At 37.8% G+C, this 23,173-nt stretch overlaps 5 protein-coding genes across 5 annotated transcripts; 4 read left to right on the top strand and 1 right to left on the bottom strand.

The window, feature by feature from the left end:
- Nucleotides 1-603: 603 nt before the first annotated feature.
- On the top strand, nucleotides 604-7,499 carry Nin (blastoderm-specific gene 25D). The gene is made up of 5 exons (XM_065317459.1): nucleotides 604-956; nucleotides 1,476-3,379; nucleotides 3,744-3,946; nucleotides 4,933-6,115; nucleotides 6,179-7,499. The coding sequence occupies exons 2-5, from the start codon at nucleotides 1,495-1,497 to the stop codon at nucleotides 6,382-6,384; spliced, it is 3,477 nt and encodes a 1,158-aa protein (XP_065173531.1). The 5' UTR covers nucleotides 604-956; nucleotides 1,476-1,494; the 3' UTR covers nucleotides 6,385-7,499.
- A 1,324-nt stretch (nucleotides 7,500-8,823) lies between these two features.
- On the top strand, nucleotides 8,824-10,914 carry LOC135803769 (fumarylacetoacetate hydrolase domain-containing protein 2). Its single transcript, XM_065317462.1, has 4 exons — nucleotides 8,824-9,610; nucleotides 10,019-10,235; nucleotides 10,306-10,634; nucleotides 10,690-10,914. Exons 1-4 carry the CDS (start codon nucleotides 9,357-9,359, stop codon nucleotides 10,838-10,840), a joined length of 951 nt encoding a protein of 316 aa, XP_065173534.1. The 5' UTR covers nucleotides 8,824-9,356; the 3' UTR covers nucleotides 10,841-10,914.
- Nucleotides 10,915-11,682: 768 nt separating this feature from the next.
- On the top strand, nucleotides 11,683-15,254 carry Mitofilin (inner membrane mitochondrial protein mitofilin). Its single transcript, XM_065317460.1, has 7 exons — nucleotides 11,683-12,188; nucleotides 12,602-12,926; nucleotides 12,986-13,851; nucleotides 13,911-14,139; nucleotides 14,426-14,584; nucleotides 14,650-14,941; nucleotides 15,001-15,254. The coding sequence occupies exons 1-7, from the start codon at nucleotides 12,132-12,134 to the stop codon at nucleotides 15,176-15,178; spliced, it is 2,106 nt and encodes a 701-aa protein (XP_065173532.1). The 5' UTR covers nucleotides 11,683-12,131; the 3' UTR covers nucleotides 15,179-15,254.
- Nucleotides 15,255-15,325: 71 nt separating this feature from the next.
- On the bottom strand, nucleotides 15,326-16,828 carry tant (tantalus). Its single transcript, XM_065317463.1, has 2 exons — nucleotides 16,492-16,828; nucleotides 15,326-16,392 (listed from the first exon to the last, which is right to left on the bottom strand). The coding sequence occupies exon 2, from the start codon at nucleotides 16,384-16,386 to the stop codon at nucleotides 15,739-15,741; it is 648 nt and encodes a 215-aa protein (XP_065173535.1). The 5' UTR covers nucleotides 16,387-16,392; nucleotides 16,492-16,828; the 3' UTR covers nucleotides 15,326-15,738.
- Nucleotides 16,829-17,094: 266 nt separating this feature from the next.
- On the top strand, nucleotides 17,095-23,109 carry ca (RCC1 and BTB domain containing protein claret). Its single transcript, XM_065317457.1, has 10 exons — nucleotides 17,095-17,344; nucleotides 17,439-17,575; nucleotides 17,635-17,942; nucleotides 18,012-18,371; nucleotides 18,427-18,821; nucleotides 19,107-19,493; nucleotides 19,555-20,070; nucleotides 20,130-20,877; nucleotides 20,936-21,328; nucleotides 21,417-23,109. Exons 1-10 carry the CDS (start codon nucleotides 17,226-17,228, stop codon nucleotides 22,665-22,667), a joined length of 4,614 nt encoding a protein of 1,537 aa, XP_065173529.1. The 5' UTR covers nucleotides 17,095-17,225; the 3' UTR covers nucleotides 22,668-23,109.
- Nucleotides 23,110-23,173: the final 64 nt, after the last annotated feature.

The raw sequence follows: 23,173 nt of genomic DNA, 5'->3' as shown, positions 1-23,173 counted from the left end.
TTTGATCATAACTGAATCATATTTTCTAGAGTTTAATGATTTTTGGGAGAGATGTGTCCAAAATGCCCTGCTTTCGTAACAGTTATCTTTATGGTGTCAGTTGTGGAATTGGTACTGGATTAGCATATTTTATGTTTACTAGTCGAACAAGGGCGGCGTGTAATTTTGGAGTGCTTGGATTCACTGTTGTTACACTGGGTTATTGGACAAAGTGTAGATATGAATATTCAAAAACAAAGTTTGAAATGCTGCAATTGCAAGAGTTAATGAGGCAAAAACAAATGTATGAAGGCACCGAAGTAGAGACCATTATAGTAGATAGCAAAGATGTAGTTGATGTGTGATAATTTAGTTTGCAAATGTTAGAATAATTATTGTAATAAAAGTTTGTTTTAACTTACAATTTATTGTAAAAAACGTAAGAGGAGTTTTCCCAGATTATTTTAAAAACACAAATTGAGTGAATTTGATATGAAATTTAAGAAAAATTGAATCAATTGTGCGGACGTAGCCTTACGTCTTACTTATGTAATGTTGGTTGCAGCCGTCGAGGCGCTAGTAACGGATCGCGCGCACGATTGACACACTTCCAAGTTTTGTTGTGATTGACTGCTTGACCGTGTGCAGGTAGTAGTAAAGTTGGTAGCGAGTAAGTAGTGGCACGACGGCGATGGGCACGGGCAGCAGGCACCTTAAGATCGTAGTCAACGCAGTAGAAAACTCCCGTTAGCCTGCAGCCTGCACTCGCTCTTTTATCGCGCGAAACCAACCCATGTTGCTTGACAAAACATCAACATCATACAAGCGCGGGATCTAATGTTAGCAATGACGAAGTGATTTTCTCGTGTTGCGCGACGACATCGGTGCTTCGCTCTCTAAGGAAACAACAGCGGTTTGCATACAATACGAGACGCAATTACACATTCATGTGGTCGATGCTTAGCAGCCGAGAACGGGTGAGTGAATGTAAACATACCGCTCATGAAACAGGGCTTAAAGTCAACATGGAACAACCTTCGACATCGATTACGGAGCGATAAGGTTGATTTACTAGATAAAATTGTGCGCATTGTGCAGGCGAAATGCATTTCTCTGCTGGTGTTTATCGCTAAAAGTTGGAAACGCAATAGTTTGCGCTAATGCTGAAACAGTATTATTTCTTAGTTTGAGGTTAGTTTTGGTTATGTTTTCTCATTTTAAAATGATTGGACACATTTTTTGTACAAAATCTTTATGTTTTAATTATTGAATTTCTTGAATCCAGCAAGGAAGACCGGGCTCATTGTATTACAATTGCTAATTCATAAAACAATTGAATTATAGCCGGGCGAAAAAAGTGAACAATACAAGGAAGTCACACTTTAAAGAATGTTATTGTCTCGCTCCTCTCTAACGCCATGCAATCAACATAATTATTACAAAAATGTTGAGATTATGTAGCTTATATTATAATTCCGTGTAATTAATATTTACAGGTTTGCTGAGTTGTGTAGAATGGATCAATGTCTTGATCAATATGAAGAGCAATTGTTCAAAGTGTTCAGCAGCCACGACAGTGATAACGATGGCTCGTTGGATCACCCCGGCCTCTTGCAACTCTGCGAAACCCTCCAACTTCAGGATAAAAGCGACGATCTAATCACATCCTTGTTACGCAACCATCATCGCAGTAAAGCGACTTTTCCACAATTCAAAGATGCGCTGTTACAATTATTAGGAAACATGCAGAATACATCAGCGAAAGATCAGAATCACAATCGTGAGAAGGATAAAGATCGAGACATTTGCAATGCTATAGAGAAAGAAAGCCCTGATAAAGAGCGCGAAGTAGCTCCGAAATACGTGGTAGGATCCAAAAAGTACGGAAGGAGAAGCCGCCCACGTATTGATGAATCTCCCATTGGTATTAATAGTCTACACACCTCGAATGGCATCCAACGATCTAATTCAACGGCGGATCATGTAAGGCCCCAAGTGAAACCAAGCAGATTGCAGCGATGCACTTCTGTACCGAGTGTGACTTCATATGATGAAACCAGTTTTATTTCAAACATTTCAACGTCGAGTATGACCGATGGCTGTACGGAGGAAATGCTCCGAGAAGCCTGGAGAAAATTAGGTGTTGGTGAAGATGGATACTTGAATCAAAAAGAGTTGATTCTTGTATTTGAAGCGATAGGTTTAGATAATTTGACTGATAATGTAATCCGCCATCTCTCCCATAACTCGGGATTGGATTTCAATAAACGAATAAGTTTTGAAGAGTTATTGGAAGCTTTACAAAAGGATGATACGTGGAGCCATTTCTTAGGAGGCGTTGGAAGTCCATCAATAATTGAACATGATAGAAATGTGAGTAGAGGTAGGAGGCAGTCGACTTTTATCTTGGAGGATTCCACAGAGCAACTTGAGAATGAGAAATTAGTTAACATTAAGTTGGGGCCTGATGGTTCTGGATATGTCACTCTTGATGTGATAACAGAAATGTGGGAATCGGCAGGTATTTCATCTCCTAAGTTATTATTAAAAGATTTAGGCTTCAATTCCAATGTGAGCATTGATGTCTCCGAACTAGCTACAATATTACAGAAAGAAATCAAAAGTTTATCAGAGTTGCGAATTGATCATACATGCAATCCATTGATTGCTTTACTACAAGCTTTTATTACAATTTACCAAGCCGAAATTAAATGTTTAAAATCAATTCTTCAACAAGTATGTGAAGAGAAAGAAAAACTAAAGTTTGATATCTCTGAAGCTAACAATAGGTCGACACTGCTCGCGCAAGAAGTGGATGAGAATGTTTTAAAAATGGAACTGAATACTGAAAATAAAGTCAAACAATTAGAGTCAAAACATTCTGAAGTGTTGCGGGAATTGTCTGATCAGTTTTCTAATGAAAAGGAGCAAATGTTGTTGAGTAATCAAGACTTGGAGGAGAAAATAAAGACTTTAGAGAGCGAAGAGTTAATGCTAAGAGATAATCTGCAAAGTGTACAGAATTATTTAGGAGTTGTTGAGGGTGAAAACAAGGAATTGGCCAGTAAAGTGTTTGAGTTAGAAGGGGTGAAGTTGAATCTTGAGCAACAAATTGATGAATTAGAGTTGGAGAAATTAAAAGTGTTGGAGGTTGAGACAATTAGAAGTGAAGAACTGCTTGATGAGATTGGCGTACTGAAAAGGGAGAATTGTGAGCTGAAGGATCAGAATGATGAGATGATTTGTCAGATTGAAGAGTTAAATAAAGAGATTGCAATGGGCAAGATAAAACCAAAGATTCAAAGTTGTGATGAGGCGATCTACTTGGATGGCATTGGATTGGGAGCGAAGAGAAGAAACGGAGAAGTTACGAATGAGGAATTACATTTTGAATGTGCCAGTAAGTCACCTAATTGTTATTAATAGCAAAATATTTATGCGTTTAATCAATATCCGTTAAAACTAATCATTGACGAAGTCACTAGTGCGTCACCACTTTTATTCGCCGAACTTGGATATCTTATCGTGTTTGCGTAATTTAGAATGTTTGAGGCGGTCATTCTAGTCCGCATTTACTTAATTCGCTTTGCCTAATCAAAACTTTCGTTTAATTAATGTATTTCATCGACATATTATGGTAATGTTTTGACTATTTTGTAATTCAACGTTTTGTTCTTTTGTTTTCACGCATGTTCTTCTTTTGTTTTGTTCCACCTTGTTAGATCTAGTGGTTTTCACTTGTTTATATTTAATGTCTTTTAAAGTTACTGGAAGTCCGCGACTGGGAAAAATGCGAAAATTTCACGAATCCAAAGAAGCGACCGCTCTGGACACATCTTTTCTGTCCGTTAACGTCGAGAGCGATGTGGACGAAGAGGACGGCACGCTGACATCGTCTCTGAGAAACAAAATGTCGCTGGTTGACCGACTGCTACGAAAATACGCCATTAAACTGGATTGCAATGAGGTGAGTGTCACTTCTACGATCAGTTCTTAATTGCAACTTTCCACTCGTTGGAATCAGCGGGATATTCATCATCATACTGAGTGTCGTTGCTGTCATTATTGTTATGAATTGTATCAAAACAGTCGTAAAAAGCTCATAAAATTAATTATAGTAATTAATTATAGTGCAAACTTGAAACCATTAATCATGACGATTTAAAAATGCATAAAATCGTTAAAGGTTGGCCTAGTTCGGGCGATTTTATTTGATTTAATATTTTTGTTGGAATGCGGCGACTTTTATTGCGCATCGTGAGTGCACTCTAGTAAAAGGCGTAGCAATTAGCGAGAGCACAAGCGGCCGACCGTTTGAAATCAGCGGAATAACAAAATTGCAGGAAACTTTTAAAATGTCGTGTAAATGATTTTATGGCGAGATGAACATGCAAGACATAAACAAATTACCTTAGTGAAATTACAAGATAAATGCGTTCTTTGTAAATTATGAGGCAACTAATCTCTATTTAAATATTTGTTCTATTTAGGAAGAGGGTCTTCTTTATTTGCAAAATATTAAAAATAAAAGTTTACGATAAATTTAGGCTAAATGAATGCAATACAATAATAAAATTTGCATTAGAATTTATTGCCGCAACCATTTATGGATGCGTAAAATTGAACAATGTTTGTATTTTCAATGCCGAACAAAAGAATAACGGCTTTGCGTAGATTTCGAATTCTATTGTAAGCATGTGTGTCAAGCTTCGTGCAAAATGATTTCCAGCTGAAATCATGCATGACAGATGGTAAAGTTGATCGTAAAATATATAAGTGCAATGAGGCGTACGAAATTCACGCAACTTTGTATGGAATAAAACAATTTTTGTATTAATCGCCTTCCGTATTGATTTTATAGTACGGATAATTCAAGAACAATACGCTTATATCACAAAAGAAAGTCGTTGTTTCTGTAATTAAATAGCTTATTTTTGGTTGTTTTATGTTTAGAATTCAGAGGAAAACTACACGAGAATGTTGGAGCAGGTGGTCGACCATCTTCTCAGCGCAATGCATGACGAAGACGCGGTCGAATTTCGCGCAGCACTGACGATTGATCCGATCGAACGAACGAATTTCATTATTCCCCGAGCAATTGGGGTTGATGACCTATCGATAGACCAAAAATCACCCACTAGGCCAATGAAGCCTACTGAACACAACGAAACTAAACCTACAAACGAAAACGACCAACTTCTTCAAGACTACAAAACTAGAATAACTGTTCTCGAAGGAGAGAATAAAACATTGCAGGAAAAATGCGATGGGTTGCAGCAAGGGTTGAATCTGCTTAATGAAGAATATGAGATGTGCGAGGATTACTGGCAGAAGAAACTTGAGGAAGAGCGCGGAATCTATGAACTTGAACAACTTCAAAGTAGTGAGAAACTTAATGAAGTTGTATGTAAACTAACAGAATATGAAGAACAATGTTTAGAAGATAGTAAACGCTTGACAACTATCAATGAAACACAGATTGAGAAACAGTATACTGATTTAGAAGCAGAATATGAGGAGTATAAAGTTCGTGCGCAAATGGATCTAGAAGAACAAGAATCTCTGAATATGGCCCTGAAAGATCAACTTGAATTGAGTTTAAAATCCCAAAAAAATTATTTTGAGAATACAAAAGAAGTGGCTACCCAAGTGGATGATTTGAGATTTATGAATTTGGCGTATACAAAAGTCCACTTTGATTGTTACATTCCTCCACCTCCACAAAAGGAGAGTGAGGAGCATGAAGATTCTGGAGTTGGAGGAGTCGCATGGCCTAAGATTAATAATGCGCTTGGGAACATGGGGAACATATCAGCTTTCGTACCTACACCTACCTCATCCATTCCAGCGGTGAAAGTGGACAAAACCGTGATGCCTTTGAAGACGAAAAAGAATCGACGACACGTGAGGAGTCTCACACAACCGGCGAGGAATCTGAAGCGGTGCACATCGAGCGACAGCAGTGACAACAATGGCTCTTATAATAACGAATCATCTAACAAGATGGCGGCGATAACTACGCGACAGAATGAAGTACAAATTTTAATGGAACAACGAGGACATCTCGAGAAGAGGTGTATGGAACTGCAGTCCGAATTGAAGTCACATAAGCGACTGTGTGAACAACTCAGGCAATGTAAAAAAACATAAAATCAAAGTAAATATTGAATAACAATTAAACAATTTACTTTTTTTGCAGCATGTTCTGGTTATTACCACTCCCTGCAACACGCGTACACAAAATTGGATCAACAGTTTCGCCTCGGCACCAAATTGCATGAAAAACTTGCGGATAACGATGTATTGGTGGGTAATTTATACATTGAAAACGCGTACCTTATTAAAAACAACCAAAGACTCGAGCAGCAACTGCAGATGCTTTCTGGGCATCAAGAGAACTTTTAAACCACGCCCCACGAACTAATCTTTGAGGGCGGGGCCAATGGCCTAGAAATAAATCTAACCTATACGAAACCAGTCAATAAAGTGCCTTTTAATTTTGTTTGTTGTTTTCCCAGAGCTTTCACATACGTCAGATTACTCTAAAAACATTTTTAGATGCTGAAACAACGTTTTAGAGGGTATGAAATGTGAAGTGTCTATAAATTACATGCACATGTGATTTAGGGAATATATTTATTAATAATTAGGTTGTTTCGATTTTACTGATTATAATAACTCCCGTTATTTGCTATACTTATTTATTTGCTTTAGAAATGCTAGCGAGAAATTATTAAAAGACAACATATTTAAAGATATCAGTAACTTATAAAACATTAAAATGGATCTATATATTGAATTAAGTCTAAACTATATTGATTAATTACAAATTAACGAAGTATTGTAACAAATGTACATTTGATTTATTATTTATATGATTTATTTATAAGCATTAACGTTAAGAACTTGACTGCAAAGGGCAGTTATTTAGTTAATATCTGATCCAACGAATATTTATGTTGATTTAGTTGTAATTGTATATCATACAAATGGTAACCAAAAATATTGCAGAGATATTTATACTTTATACACTTCAAAGATATATATGTATTGACACTAACATCACAATCAACATTATGAAATTTTAAAATGTGTATTTATAGGAACGTTCACACGTTTCCGTCTTTATTTTTTGTGATTTGTGATGTTAGAGAGGAAGGTAAAACTGTGGGTGGTGCATATTTTATTATATCATGTGTGCGCCTCTTTTGTCAAGTATTGTGCACCGCACGTATTTTTGCATGTTACATGTTGAGTAATTGATACGATAATGATACGAAATTGATATCAATTTGGAGATTATATTATACGAGCACAAAATAAACATAACAATAATGATTGTGCAGCATTTGCAAATGAACTATAAATATTGTAAACTATCAGTGATGTCAACGGAAATTTATATCGTATTACAAGAATTGTTGTATTGAATGTTAATCTATGATCGGAATCAAGTGAAAACCTTATAAATTTGCTTGCATTAAATGAACTTTACATTAAATAAAGCAGGGCACTCAGAACTTGGTTATATCTAACCTGAAATTATCAAAAATTGCTGCCATTTTGATGATGATCCAAACAACTTTATTCTAACTTTATGTTTTGTTGAGTTTTACTTTCACCAAAGCGCATTACAAAAACACATTAGCCAGCTTGGTTGGAGAGGTTGTTAATTATTCATTAATTGTTGTATTCGACCTTCATATAATTTATTTATCAAAATTCCTGATGTTATTGAACGGAAACTTATATTTATATTTAAACCGTGGAGAAATCAAATGGACGTCATTCATTCAAACAGTTTTTCTGTTGGTTACTTGTGTCGGTTGTTGGGTGATGTAATACGATACATATCTACTTTAAATTGGGATTTATTGCATTTTTATCATTGTTATTTGCATCAACATCATTATCAAATTTAAACTTTTAAAAAATCACATGTTGCTATCGCGAAACAAACGATAACTACTCGAACATGAAAACAATTTGAAGTGTAGCAGATACTATCTATATTTAATGTTTGCTTGTCACAGATAATAACAAAACAAAACTTTATTTCTCCTCTATTTTTAGTCATATACGCAGGAAATTTGTATAAATTTATAATGCAACCTGTGTTATATTTCTATCGTTAAAGTCAATAATTAATTCTTAAACGCGTCTAAATTACAAAAAATAGTAATCATCGCATGAGAATGCAACCTTGTATGTCATAACATCAAATAAATTTGATGGCTTGCGTGTTTGTTTTTGTAGAATTTAAATTGTATAAACTATGGCATCAGTTTATAGTAGATTCAGTGAATTCACCGAAACGAATCTGTGTCAAGGTAAATCATAATTTTTGCAAATTATTCAGTGCCATCAAGTATAAAACAAACTTAAGTCAAGTACATACACATACAGCCCAAAAATACGGTTATGTTCAAATGTAAAGGTGAAGCAGTTTTTGGCATAACCTTATCTGACCACCAAAATGTACGCATTTATTTTAAGAGGCTTAAACGTTGACCTGGGAGAAGACTTTTATGGGTCTGGGTAGTCTGGCCCATTAAAATGAAACCGGTTTATCCACACGCACTGCTATGAATTGAAAATGCAAAGCAGAATACACACAATAATATATTCTGTTCGCATGAATAGAATTCTACTAAATAAAGGGAGGCATTTTTCTTTGCTACCACAATTTAACACTTTGCAGTAAACCAAAAATTGTGAGCAACGCAAGAAAAAAAATTAAAACAATATGATTGTTTTAAATTACCTAGAAAATGATCATGAACAGAGTGTAGTGTGAAAGGGAGATTTCCAGAGCAGGTTTAGTCAACTTTGAGTAATCATGAGTTAAGTCAACTACATAGTCAGCTTGATCAGTAGAGGCAGTGGCATAGGCAGGGGATCAGTCTCGTCCATAGTCTCGACCAGTCAAGGTGCTGTAGTGTGCCGCCTGTGAGGTTTATTCACGTTTACAAACAAACAACGATAGCATTTGCTTGTTACCGTCTGTGATAGTGTTACCTGACGCCCATTTTCACCTGACTTAAATACTTGTACGCAACTGAGGTAAAATTGATACAGGGGCAACTAAATTCAGTTGTGTTTATCATGTTTTAGTGTGTTTACATACAATTTATTGAACTACGTGTGTGAACTGTTGATAATATAATTACATGATAATATAAACCCACCTAAACTGATAAATATTAATATCTGAACATTGTTTGTAAAGCAAACCCCACCACAAGTGACAACCTTAACGTAAAACAAGTTTTGTTGGATTACACAGTTAGATTTATATAACTGAGTGTATTGTATTTGAGTGTTTGCATTTTTTACATCGTCGAGTATTGTACCTTTTTGTGAAGTGGCAGTATAAAATGAACACATCGGTATCGCTGGTGAAGTTCGCCGCCCAGTTGCAGGCTCAGGCGACGCGCAGTTTTAGTTTGTCTCACGGCCGCAACATGCGTTTTGTGCAATTTAAGGGTAAAAATGGCGGGCCGCAACATTTAGGGGCGCAGCTTAGCGCGGGTGGTGATATATTCGACATCAGCGCGGTGGATTCTACTATACCGAATTCGCTGGTGAAGTTTCTAAAGGCTGGACCTAGTGCTATTGAGAAAGCTAAAAGGTAAAGAAGCATATTTGTGTATATGCATTAAAATAAAATGGCGATTGAGTGTTTTCGTGGCAAATATTAATTGTTATTTAATTAGTTTGGTGTCACTGTTAAAAAATATTAGTCAAGGTCATTTGTTATGATATAAATATTAATAACTACAAAACAAATATCACGAGACTCCAATCTCTATCAGCTGATAGAAACTCGAGTAACAGCAATAATCAACACATAATTATCACCTAATGGATGTTTACATTTACTTATGACTATTATTATCATATTACCTCAATTTATATCCACTTAAGCACCAAGGTATAAAAAACTTGTGCAAATAAATCATAATTTGACCAAATTTGACGTCATGAATACAAATGAAAACAAACTTCTTTCATGTTTATACATTGTTTTATTTTATAGAATCGTAGCAAATGGCCATAGTTGCGTAGATCCCAAAGATGTGACTTTCCTTGCGCCCGTAACTCGTCCTGACAAAGTCGTATGCGTAGGTCTTAACTACAGCGGCCATTGTGAAGAACAAAACATTCCACAACCTAAAGAACCAATGTTCTTCAGTAAATTCTCCAGTACAATCGTCGGGCCATTCGACAACGTCGTTATACCACCAATTACAAACGTAATATTTAATTTTATCAGCTTTAAAACTTCGCATTTTACATATTTTCTTGTTTTATGTACATAACTAGAGTGTTGATTGGGAAGTGGAATTGGCAGTTGTGATAGGCAAAGAGGGAAAGGCAATTACCCGTGACAAAGCGCAAGACTACATTTTCGGCTACACGGTAGCGCAGGATATCAGCGCACGAGACTGGCAAAAGAAGCGTAACAATGGTCAATTCCTACTGGGTAAATCAATGGACACTTTTTGTCCACTTGGACCTGCGGTCATCACAAAGGGTTGTCTTGATGTAGACAATCTAAAAATCACCAGCGCTGTCAATGGCGTACAAAAACAATGCGGAAATACATCTGAATTAGTGTTCAAGATTGATTTCTTGATTTCCTATCTTTCACAGTAAGTAAAATTTAAAATAATCGAATAGATTGAATGTAAATATTATTTCTTATAGAATTGTGACACTTTACCCTGGCGATGTCATTTTAACCGGAACACCTGCAGGAGTAGGTATGCACCGAAATCCACAGGAGTTTTTGAAACCTGGAGACGTTCTCGAGAGCGAAATTGAAGGAATTGGTAAAATGCGCAACATCATAACGTAAATTTAAACATCTAAATAATATTAAAAACTACTTATTTCACTTCAAACAAAGCAAAAATACATCTATAAACATGATTTATTAAGTATTATGAACAAGACTCGCTAATTTTTTTTGGTTGTCTCAATTTTCACGTTTATCTCAACGGAATATATGCTCTGGGTTTCTTGTAAGTGGTCACGAACTCTTCTCGGCTGTGATAAGGCTCGTATGGATCGTCTACCCAATATTTCGGCTTTCTCCAAAAGTTGTTCACCATCTTATCTAAGAGATGCGATTGGGACGCATTGCATAAAACGTGTTGACGCAGTCTACGTTTGCGTGCCGCATGTTTTTTCCATATTTTTTTATTGCGTCCACATTTTGTATGGATCCAACCGCCCCAACTCAAGCGATAGAACCTTTTCAATACTGCAGAGCAAGTCTTCCGCTTCCCTTTGCCCCAGGAGAACTTTACAAGGTTGCGAGTTATCGAATTACTAATTTCCTGCACTTTTGGAAGTGCTAGTAATTTGGGGCTGGTTGTATTTGCCACTTGAAGAGTGGAAAATTTACTAATGTCTATTCTATTGATGATTGTCGTTGCGGGCTTGAGTGAGAGTCCATTTTGAATAGTTATAGATGGGTTTTGAAGTGCTAAAATAAGAAATAAATGGGTATAAGTAAAACATCACTTCATAGCCTAGGCTATTTTTTACAGTTCAAACTGTTACATAACCATGTTAGACAAAGAAAGAAAAACGCAAGTTATCATGTGTATGACCGAAATAAACAATAACCCACGTGTCTATTGCCAACATAAAACTTTATAACCATAAATCACTATACGTAATTTGTTACCTGAGAAACAAATAAAATTTATTCATGAAATAATTAGCAAATCGAGCGACATCAGTCAAAATTGTGTTAATTAAAGTTCAAAACTACGTTTTCACGTGAGACACTAAATCCCTGTACCGTGTATCATCAATTCATCCCTAGCAGAGCATACAAGAATAAAAACTGACGGAATTTTACTCACCGCGTGCTAAGAGTCGAAACATCGCAACGAATCAAAGCGAACGCATCCGTGAATCACACCGTCAATTAATGTATCTCTTCTGCTAATTTTTCGTCGTTTAAATTTATGAAGTCAGATTCTCAGCGCAAGTGCGATTTGGAGGTTACTATTTTGACACACCACAACCAGCGTAATATTCGAGTGCGCGAGTCAGTGTCGCGCGATTGTTGACCGTGGCGAAGTGTTTAGCCGTCGGTGATCGTGGCGTGAAGACGAGACGAGTGCCCCAGCAAGATGTTCCGGATCGTCAGGAAGTTGCCTTCGCGAACGCAACTCCTAAATTCCTACAGGGTGAGTTTTCCCAGCTTCGCGTATGTTGTATTCGATACGAAACATTGAAACCGATTGACAGGGATGTTATGTCATTGCTTTTTCGATTACAACTCTAATTGCACGCGCGATAAACACCCAAGAAGCTAAAAATAGCCAGTGATCGCATGTAGCTAATAATATGCAACGAAAATTTGAGGAAAATCGAGGTATTTCAACGGGACTTAAGGGAAAGATTCAAAATTCGTTTTCTTTTGACATAACCTAACAAAATATGCACAGGACCGTACTTAACGCACAAAATTCTACTATAAATTTCATGAATTTATGAAAATATTAAAATTCATACCATAATTATTTAAATTGTTTTTTAATGATTGTATCGATTGTACTTCCATTAGAAATTTATTATGATGTTTTTGTTTGATGTTTAGGTTGAGAAAAAAGCATTTACACGTAATCAAGCGAGCAAACCAGGCAAAGAGGATCTATGTCCGCCGAAGGAAGTAAAGAACAGTTCCGGGGCATTGTACACATTTGGGGCACTCGCCGTCGCAGCGAGCGCCACAATCGGCTACGCCAAATATGACGACGACTTCCGTAAAACAATTAACGATTATGTCCCCGGATTTGATGACTTTCTCGCTCTTATCTTCATGGAGGGCGATGATAGTACCGCTGCGAAGCGTAAGCAGCAAGAAGCTGGCCCGATCCTCGTCAAGTCAAAGAGCATCTCAGAGAAACCTATTCAATATCAAGGTTTGTAAAGTAAATTTAATAATTGATTAAATTCCCTATCAAAACATTTTTGACTTCAGCTCCAGCGCCTGTCTTTGATAAAGTAGCTGAAGAAACGAAACCACCGATAGAATACGCCGAAATCCGCGTCTCCGAAAAAGTTCCTGGAAAAGACGATACCAAACTAGAAACGCTGCCATTTTCTGAACGCCGTGAAAACGAGAAAACTCCGATAGAAATGATTGCCGATTTAGAAGCAAAGATGAGCGAAGATGCTATGATTGCTGTGAAGGCTTTCAATCGCTCATTATACGCGCTGAAAAACTACAACTACGATATCGAGGTGATTGTTGAGGAGTCAGTCGAGAATATTCATCCGGATGTTTGGAATGGCCTCAAGGAGAAAACTATCGAGAAAAATCAAGCAATCGAGGAGGCGGAGCTCCACAGTCAGGAAGCACTTTGCAGTATTAGCAAACTGAAAGAGATGCTGGGACGCGTCGACAAGAAAAACGTACCGGAAGCGATGTTCGAGCGCACTAAGGCGAACATGCAGCGCATTCAGGAGGATTTAGCCAGGTCGCGCAAAGATATGGATGTTGAACTACAAAATTCCAAATTGACGGAGAAGTATTGGGAGAAGGTTGATCAAGCCCGTAAACACTTTAGTAAAGAATTAGAAGCATTATTCCCGAACATCAACTTCAACGAGAAAGAAGTCGCGATCTCGAGCAGCGATATTGATTTATTTGTTCTGCATGCAATGAGCAAGGTGCTTTTCTTCCAAAAGGAGCTCAACCGATTAGATACACTGGGTAACAAGCGATTGCAAAATGCTATCGATGAAGCGAAAAGAACTGGTAACGTGGAACCGCTTACCAGGGAGCAGATTTGTCAACAATTGGAGAAGGAGAAACGTGCTTTAGAATTACAACATAATCGAAAGGTAACACGTTAATTTAATATTCTTTACATGTGAATGAAATGTCCGCTTTGTTTTGTTAGTGTTTACAATTACGGCAACAATCAGAAAGCGAATTAAGAAATAAATTAAAATTGCAATCGGAAGCATTCACTGATCACTTGGACGACGCGATTAGAACGCGCGAACAGGAAATGGAGCGTCTGTTGAATCGAAAATTCGACGAGGAGTTACAACTGGAGAGGACCAAATACAAGATGCAAGTGTCTGCCATGGTGGGAAGGTTGCGTGGTATGGAAGAAGCTTTGAAAGGTAAAAAAAGAGTTAAAAACACATAGAAAATAATCATTTGCTAACAAAAATCAGTTTGAACTTGTGTCTGTGTTGTTTTTCGAGTGTGATTGTGATTAATATTCATTTGTTTCATGCTGCTTCATGACGCAGGTGAGAATTCAGGTATTTATGATCTAGATTTGCGCATGATTGCATGAATTCACTTTTTGTTTCATCTGCTTTCACTTGATTTTTACATTTTATGATAGCAATAATTGGCAGCACTACAAATAAACAAGTGATTTTATTTATTACCTCATTATAGCAAGAAGCGATGCGGATAAGACGGCAAAGAAAGCGCAAATCTTATGGAGTGCGTGTCAAACGCTCATCAAAGCTGTCAAAACCAGCGCAGTTGGAAAACCAGCCGAAGAACAACTTCGACCACTTAAGGATGAAATAACTGCCGTCAAAAAAGCGTCAAGTAAATTATTACAAATGAATGACACATTCCTCAAAGAAATAATTTCGTTCTTTGTTTATCTATAGATGAAACAGATGAATTAGTCAACGCTGTAATCGATGCCATACCAGAAGAGGCATTATCTCGCGGAGTATTCCCTGAAGATGTGCTCCGTGAGCGTTTCTTGGCAGTTGAAAAAGTAGCACGCAACGTCGCTCTACTGCCGGAGACTGGCGGGCGTCTACACCTCTACTTCCTTTCGTATCTGCAATCTTTGCTCCTGATGAATGCCACTAATCCGATTCCCGTCGCAGAAATGAACGACGATAAGGTAGACTTTACAAAACTCACCAACAACGATGTTCTTCAGCGTGCCAGGTAAACTATTTGAATTTTTTTAATTACAACTTTATATATTGTAATAATTTTCGTGACAGATATTGGTTGGATCGTGGTGATTTCGCTCAGGCTTTGAAATATATGAACCTCCTGAAAGGTGCGCCTCGGACCATCGCCAGGCAGTGGATGAACGAAACGCGAATACTCTTAGAGACGCAACAGGCGGCGAGTACTTTGATGGCGTACGCCACCTCCAGTGGCCTCATGTACCTGTAGTGCTCCGCTCCCTTCGCACCATCCTGTACCAAGTAATAAGTAAACAATTTACAAATTAAACGATTTTAACAGTAAACTCAGTAAGATATCACAAGTGCAAGTCATTTTTGTATCTGATGTTACAAGTCATCACTGAGGAGTCGAACGTTTGTTTAAAATATCTATTTATTAGTACTAACAACAGAAGATCATGTCGCAATATGCGTTTCATTTGGTTTAACATCCTGCATCAATGCACTATGTTTGTATTTTCTTTTTATTTCGTTTTTGTTCTTTGTGAATAATTGAATAATCTTCGGGTTGATCATTATTAAACATTTTGTTGTTATTTAAAGAAAAGCGTAAAAACAGCTTTAATTGTTATTTGGTAAAAGGCTCAATCTTGTATGCAGCTGCAAAAACCATCACTAATATACATTATCCTTTTAAAACTTCGTTAGACGTAAAAATGGAAATTAAAACGGTCGATTTTTGCCAACATAGTGAGCATTGTATAAGTCTTGTAAAACAAGGCATATATGATAGATTATTTAAAAACGTCAGTCTTTGCCTCTGAAAATTTAAGAATCATTCTCCAAACTGTTCAATTTCTGCATTAACGCGTCCATAGATACTTTGTTCTTTCGTTTTAGCTTGTTGTAATTCGCGACGGTTTGCTTTGCTTTCATCGGATGCTTGCGCACCTTGTTTTTCTGTAGTTCTTGGAAACTAATTAAACGCTTAAATTTCCTGCTACTCATAATTTTATCATCGGACGGCGTTTCAAAAATCGTCTCTAAGGATGGCACTCGCTTTCGCACGCGTTTATCAAGATATATTTTCTTTAATCTCTTCAAGTCTGGTTCCACATCAGCTTCTTGTATATTTGGTGAAGTTGGACATGGCAATGACAATGATTCAATGTTTATCACAGATTTTCTTCTTGAAGATCGCCGCACCGGTAGGTTTGAATCAGTCTTGCCCATTTCAGGTGAAAATGTGGGTGATTGTGAGGGGGATGGTTCTGAATATTCTGATGTTGCTGGCACAGTTTGTTCAACAAAGCTTGTAGAGCATGAGGGTTGTGTATGATTTAAATTTAAAGAGGAATCAACATCATCTTCAGCAGGGTCTTCATTTCCTGGAGGAGGCACACATCCGAGGAGGCCGGACTGGCGTCGCCTTTTTGTAGAGATTGTTAATAAACTCATGTCAAAATTCAAATCCATACGGAGCTGAAAATATACATTATTAAAGCGTATTGCTAGAGTGCCCGTTGGAAAACATTCAGGTTATGTTCCGGTATATTTTACAATAATTGAAATAATACTTACAATTGCTTAATAAGAAACATACTAGGGCGTAGAGACATTGTCAATATGTAAAATAAATGTTTATCTTCAGTTGGACATGACTATACAGAATATCGGAGGCAGTGAGCGCCGTAAAACCAAGTAAAACTTTAATCAATGAAATAACGGAATAAATAATTTTTATAAATGTAAGTTTTGGTCCGTGAACGTATGATGGCGTAGTGTAGGTTTTGAACTATGAATTCTGTCAAGTAAACCTTCAAGTAATCAAGTAGATAATTTGCACCTGCTTGATATTATTTATACTTTGCGCTGGTTGCTAATGGCAACCATCTAACAACATTCGACTAGAATTGAGGTTCATCAACTTGCAAAACAAGTTTAATATGTGTCTTACACCAAACTAAATATATACAATAGTATATATAAAGTAATATCTTACCATTTGTAATTGTGCCATGTTCTAGTTTCTATTTGTTAAAGTATTTGTTGAATTTTAAATTGTTGTTATATTATGACATCTTCAACAAGCGTTGACTGATCTCATCGTCACAAGATGTTAAACTATCCCATGCAAGATGTCGCGCATGTTGCGAATTTCTTAAAGACCCTTTGACATTTTGTCAGCTGTATTAGTTACTGCGGTGATTCCGAGTGTACTCAGTGAAACAAGATGCACCTAAAACAATAACACTAATTGTTTGTGAAAACTGCACTAAACTAATGCAATGTGAGACAATCCACCCGCGCTCAACATGTCTCTCCCTTCGCTGCAGGACATCTTCAACTTGAAGTGTCTCATAGCGAATGTGGACGTGCGTTTTTGCGCTAGGGTTGAGAATGGGGTGAAACAACTGATTGCCCTCATCACTGAGTAAGCCCTAAATACCACTCCTATCTCAAAATGACTAAAACTATTTGAAACTATGAATGAGATCATCAATTACAAGTGAGACATTTGCTTTTAGAAATGGAGATATTGTCTTGCATTACACCTTTGGGGATCTTCCAGCTGTACTCAAGCATATACCATGGCTTCAAGAAATGGCCAAAACTATTCAGGCACTCTGTTTTGATACAACAGGCACATGGTTGTTAGTTGTTAGTAAGTAATTCAAAATTAAAGAGTTTTTAAAAGTTTAATATGTGTAAATATATTTTTAGCACTTGATGGTTCCTTGTACATAATTCCTGCATTAAGTTTAGTTGATAAGAAACAAAAGGTTGATTGCAAATGGTCAGTGAATGATGTCACACATTTTCCCAGACATCCAAACCTGCCAGATGCAAAAGCTCTTTGTGTGGTGTGGTGGCAAACCCTGGATTGCAATCAAAATGCTTTGGTTGGCTATGAGAATGGCTCCATTGGTTTAGTCAGTCTTACAGATGGCAGGTGTCTTGGTGTGTGCAGTATTAATGAAGCTGTGGTTCAGTTGAACCTCTGTCATAATCCTGATACAACTTTTTTACTTGTAAGTTTTTCATGGAACTATAAAGTAGAATCAAATAAACGATTCTTGTTATATGGTAATTCTTGACAGATAAATAGTGAAAACGGGCAACAATGGCGTCTTGTACTTGAACATCGTGTGAGCGGATACTTATGGCCGCCAGACTCAACTACATCTGAAGAGGCGTCCAAATCGCGTCTCTACAACCTGAAACAAATGGGTGTAGAAAAACTAGCTTCACTACGGCTGAAATTCGGCGAGGGCAGGCACTCACGCCGAAACAGTCAGGCCAGTGACACGAACAGCGAGAGCTCTCACACCGAGTCGGTACAATCGGTGAACTCCGTACCGGAACTGCTTCCGCATCTATGTGATACTTACTTCTCTGCACAGCATGCACGTAACCGCTATCTCTTCTGCGCATTCTATCGGCCCTCAAGTCTACTTACCGTAAATTTTAACTCGTAAATATAAAAGCTAGAAAATTAAAATTAAATTATTACAGGTTCACGCAGTTGACGTGGACACAGCACCTCTCTACACGCACAAATTACCCGCCAAGTCCGATTACATCTTGCTAACGGACCGATTGATTTTTGTCATTGATGATACCTATACGAGTATCACCATCATCAGTTCACAGCTCTCTGAATGCGGACTCGAAGGTGACACCGAATTTAATCCAGACGCACTCATTGGACAGTTTACATTTGATCGCGACAAAGAAAGAATACTCAACATCTTCAAAGTCACCGACACCACAATCATCAAGAATAAGCAGGACCGGAAGGATAAAACCTACGCGCTGCCGATCAGTATTGACGACGTTAACATTCCGAAAGTGAGGATCGATACCTGCGTTGTAATCACCAACGTTTCCATCTACAAGATTACATTAAGGTAAGCCATTACTAAATATTAATCGATTTGGACTGTTCTTACATTATTTAAAATTAGTTACTGCGTGTTTCACGAAGTAAAAGTCGAATTTTTATTTTAACTTCGCATATAATGATTATAGGTTTGAAATTGAAGCACTGCAATTTCTAAATAATTAAGATCATCACCGGTATAATTTTCGTGGCGGTTGATTTGCATTATTCAGTTACCTGCAACGCCAAGTTAAAAGTACCATGACTATTATCTTCATATTCATGGGTTATTGATCTGAACGCTTGCTTCCAGCACATCGCCGGTTAAAAAATTCATCACGCTAATCAACGAGGACTGGAATCTTATCAAAGCCGAGCGCGTAGCGTTAGTATGCGGATTGAATTTACATCAGCTGCTGGAGATATGCGGCGATCTTCTGATCGCCAAGGATCAGTACCACCAGGGATTAGTTTTATATAAGCAGGCAAAGGTGCACCTACTTAAACGAGTGCTGAAATTAGCTGTGTCTGCTGATTGCAAGGCTCTGTTAAAGTACATCAATCTATGTCTCAGCTCGAGCAAAGTCGACATGTCGATGGCAACGAAGATTCATATCGGTAATTTGGGTGTTATGGCGCATACTGAAATGGTACTGCGTAATAACGGCCAAGTACGAATGCAATTTACCAAAGATTTTATGTAAGTGTCAAATTTTTAAGATTTTTGCTGTATTTTTATTGTTTTTTCAATTCGTGTGCAGGAATTTCTTGTGTTATGAAGAATATTACGATCAAGTATTAGCTGTGAACGTTGCATGTCAAGCTGGACATTGGAACGTGGTGACATTACTGGCGAAATGTCGTGGTTTGCAACCGGAAGTTGTAACTGCGCTTAGCCAAGTAATACTTTCGTCACATTCGGTACGACAAACAGTCGGGGAGTTTCACTACGCTTTGAGCGAACCATCACTGACACAGAGCCTATTAATTTACCCGGCATGTTCGGTACCGATACTGACTTATATTCGGAATCATGTGGATGAATTTAGCGTACCGATTTTGAAACGTTTCTTTGAGCAGTTGAATCCCAGCCAGCCGGTGGCGCTTCCCATTGTGGCTAAGATGTTTCAGCAGAATAGACATCAACAAAGCGACATTGAATCGACGCTGGACTCGATCGATTACGACATCAGCACGTGCAATATAGTTGTTAAGGATTTTATAGAAACTTTTATAATGGTTGTGCTACATTTAATCGAGAAGACTGGCGATTCAACGTGAGTATTTTTAGAGTTTATTTTTGAAAATGATAATAATTGAGTTGTATTTTGTATAGTTATAACATAAACCTGCTTGAAAAATTGAACTACACCGCACCTAATACTGACGGCACAAATTTACACAAGTTTCCACCTTTGCAACCTATGAGTTGTGGTTATGAACATGCCGCTATCATCCGCAACAATAATGTTTATACGATGGGCATTGCAACTTCCGGTTGTTTGGGAATAGGTCCACTTCTCACACAAAGCAGCGCTCCGAAGATTGTGCAAACTTTACAGGATCTAAAACTGAAAGCGTTGAGTGTGAGTTGTGGGAGAAAGCACACTTTAGCACTGACGGATTATGGCGTTTACGCATGGGGTTCGAATTGTTACGGTCAGCTAGGACTCGGTGCTATTGTTCAGGAAACGCCGTATCCGCAGGTAATAGCCGCTTTAAGCGACAAGCACATTGTAGACATCTGCTGTGGTCAATACCATAGCTTGGCGTTGACTGCCGCGGGGGATGTGTATTCCTGGGGATGGGGCATCCACGGCCAGCTCGGGCACGGCAACTGTGATAATCAATGCGAGCCGGTGAAGTTGAATTTTGAGCTGGACGTACTGCAAATCTCCGCGGGTCACGCACACAGTATTATATTGGGCATCGATGGGAAGATCTACGGGTTTGGATCGAATTGCTTTGGACAACTTGGCAGCGTTAATGTTGATCCGACCAAGGCTACGACCCCTGTGTGGATTCTCTTGATGCCGGAGATTTATACGCAGGTTGAAAAAATTTCAACTGCGTATTTTCATAATGTAAGTTTTAAGACATGCAAATAGTATGTGATAATTAATATTTTTGTACTTTCTTTAGATTGCTATAAGAGTAGATCAAGAGGTTTTTATTTGGGGAGCAAATCCTCAAGAGGTGCGCATCGCACAAACAAAATTCAGTCAGAAGATGAACGGATTTGGGTGTAAACTAAATGAACCCTGGAAGCAGTCACATCACATTTACTCTGGCAAGAAACCAAAAGCGATTGAAGATGTGGCTGCTGGTTATCGGCACTGTGCAATCCTGCACAATGGTAAACTGATGTGGGGTAGAGGCAGAGAAGGTGATTTAGGGGAGGCACGCGTCAGAGAACATGATTTTCCGGGTGCGTTGGGTCAAAAATTCACGCATGTTTCCTGTGGTCCGGACTATATTATGGCCTTGGAAAACAGTGGAAAGGTTTTGGCTTGGGGAAGCAACAATATGGCTCAGGTAGGATTAAAAATTAAATTCTTGATAAAATATATATGCTACACTTGAATATAACTTATTTACACCTTCTTGGTCATTATTTTTGCAGACAATACTTGGTAAACCCTACGAGGAACAAAAACAACCTGATGGGAAAGTATTAATATTCAGAAACACCAAGCGCTGCGTCAAAATCCCAAGCACAGTTTCCGGGAACGCCGAAGGTTATCCAATCGAAGTCCCCGGTCTGCCAACCATGGCGATAAATTACAATATTGCAGATCCACGACTTTCAGTCGCGCGTAATCGATGCCAAAACAGCGTGTTTAGCATTGAAAACAAGGCCCCGAGTGCAAAGCGCAGGTCGCTGACTCGTATCAACTTTGATCCCAGTTTTGTCGAAGAAGTTCCACAGTTGAAAATCGGCCAAAAAACTTTGCATTACGTTCTGGAACAATATTTCGGTTTCTACGATAGCGAGCTTATTCTCGGTAAATGTTTACAGTTGAATAATCCGCAGGCCGCTAGTAAGGTAGCCATTTTGGATGGGCATTACGGTGATTCATTGATATATCAATTGAAAGCATTCAAGAATTATATTGAACCGTTTACGCTTGATTTAGACTTTCACCCGAAAGCAGAAGAGTATGATATTAACGCATTAGGTGAATTGTGTCCGAAAAGCGAGAAAATTGATTTTAACGGAATTAAATTTGAATTCAACGCGTTGAATTCCCCGGCACATATATTAAGCACCAGTTCTTCACTGGATAGCATCCGTCAATGGGATGATTTGGATCATCAAGGCGGTTGTGAGAGTCCGTGTGAAGTTAATGACATGGGCGACATCAAACAGTCCATGACGCAGTATGTGCAGTCGGTGAAGAATGATAACACGCCGACGATTTCCAGCGTCTCGAAGCTTGTTGATAAGCCATATGTTAATTGTGATAAAGGTGGAGATATCGATTATGCCATCGATCTATTGGTCAAAGATTTAAAGACCAAAGAAGTGATCAAAATGGCGGCGTTTATTATCGAATACTACATCAAGAAGACGTACAATTCAGAAAATCATATTTTGATGCAGAATATTCTGCTGAAGTCGATTGAATTTTGGCTGAATAACAACTTGCCTGTCGCCATTTTGGAAATGGTGCTGTTGAAGAACATGGATAAGTACTTCTATCCGTTGTCGATCCTGTTGTTTTGTAAGAATTTTAATAACAATCTCGGCGACGAGTTGGTGCAGAACGGCGGCTTTCATAAAGCGTCGTCGGCTGGTTTCCTAAAAGAGTTTTCCACGAAGTTTTGCCTTCATCTTTGTTCCATGGTTTTAGAAAACGTAAATAAGGCGTAGAATTTATCGATGAAAAAATGTTTGTTGCGTGCAGGCGCGACATCAATTAAGATTTGTAGATAGTACGAGTGCGATTAATTGATAACAGAACAATATTTAAATGAGTAGATGAACAATTACTTGAACTAGTCAGATTGTATGCCAAATTTTGATCTCGGTTGATTCCGTCTTCCGTTATTGTTATTGATTGTTGCCATTTTTTAAACTTGAATGTTCCTTTTGTGGTCTATTGTGAGTAGTTAAATCTTGAAACGGCTTTGTTTGCGTAATACTAGGTGAACTTTTAGAACAGGACTTTCACAACTGATGTTGACATCTTAACGCCAACTTTAGCCAAAATTCGCTTTTATTTCGTGACCTGTAGAATATTTTCAAAGGATATAATATGCACAATACAACAAATGGAATACTTTTATCACAATTACAAATAATTATAAATCAATGGCAAATTATTCACTGTCTTGAACAAAACATCCTCTATCCTTAGAAATAAGTTGTACTTCAGG

The sequence above is a fragment of the Atheta coriaria genome, unplaced genomic scaffold (genome assembly GCF_025399875.1).
Source record: "Atheta coriaria isolate IRGN ID8LTWV9N9 unplaced genomic scaffold, Caltech_Dcor_3.1 hic_scaffold_3_pilon, whole genome shotgun sequence".
Lineage (NCBI taxonomy): Eukaryota > Metazoa > Arthropoda > Insecta > Coleoptera > Staphylinidae > Dalotia > Dalotia coriaria.
The sequence above is the reverse complement of the archived record's forward strand: the minus strand, read 5'-3'. Positions and strand labels throughout refer to the sequence as shown.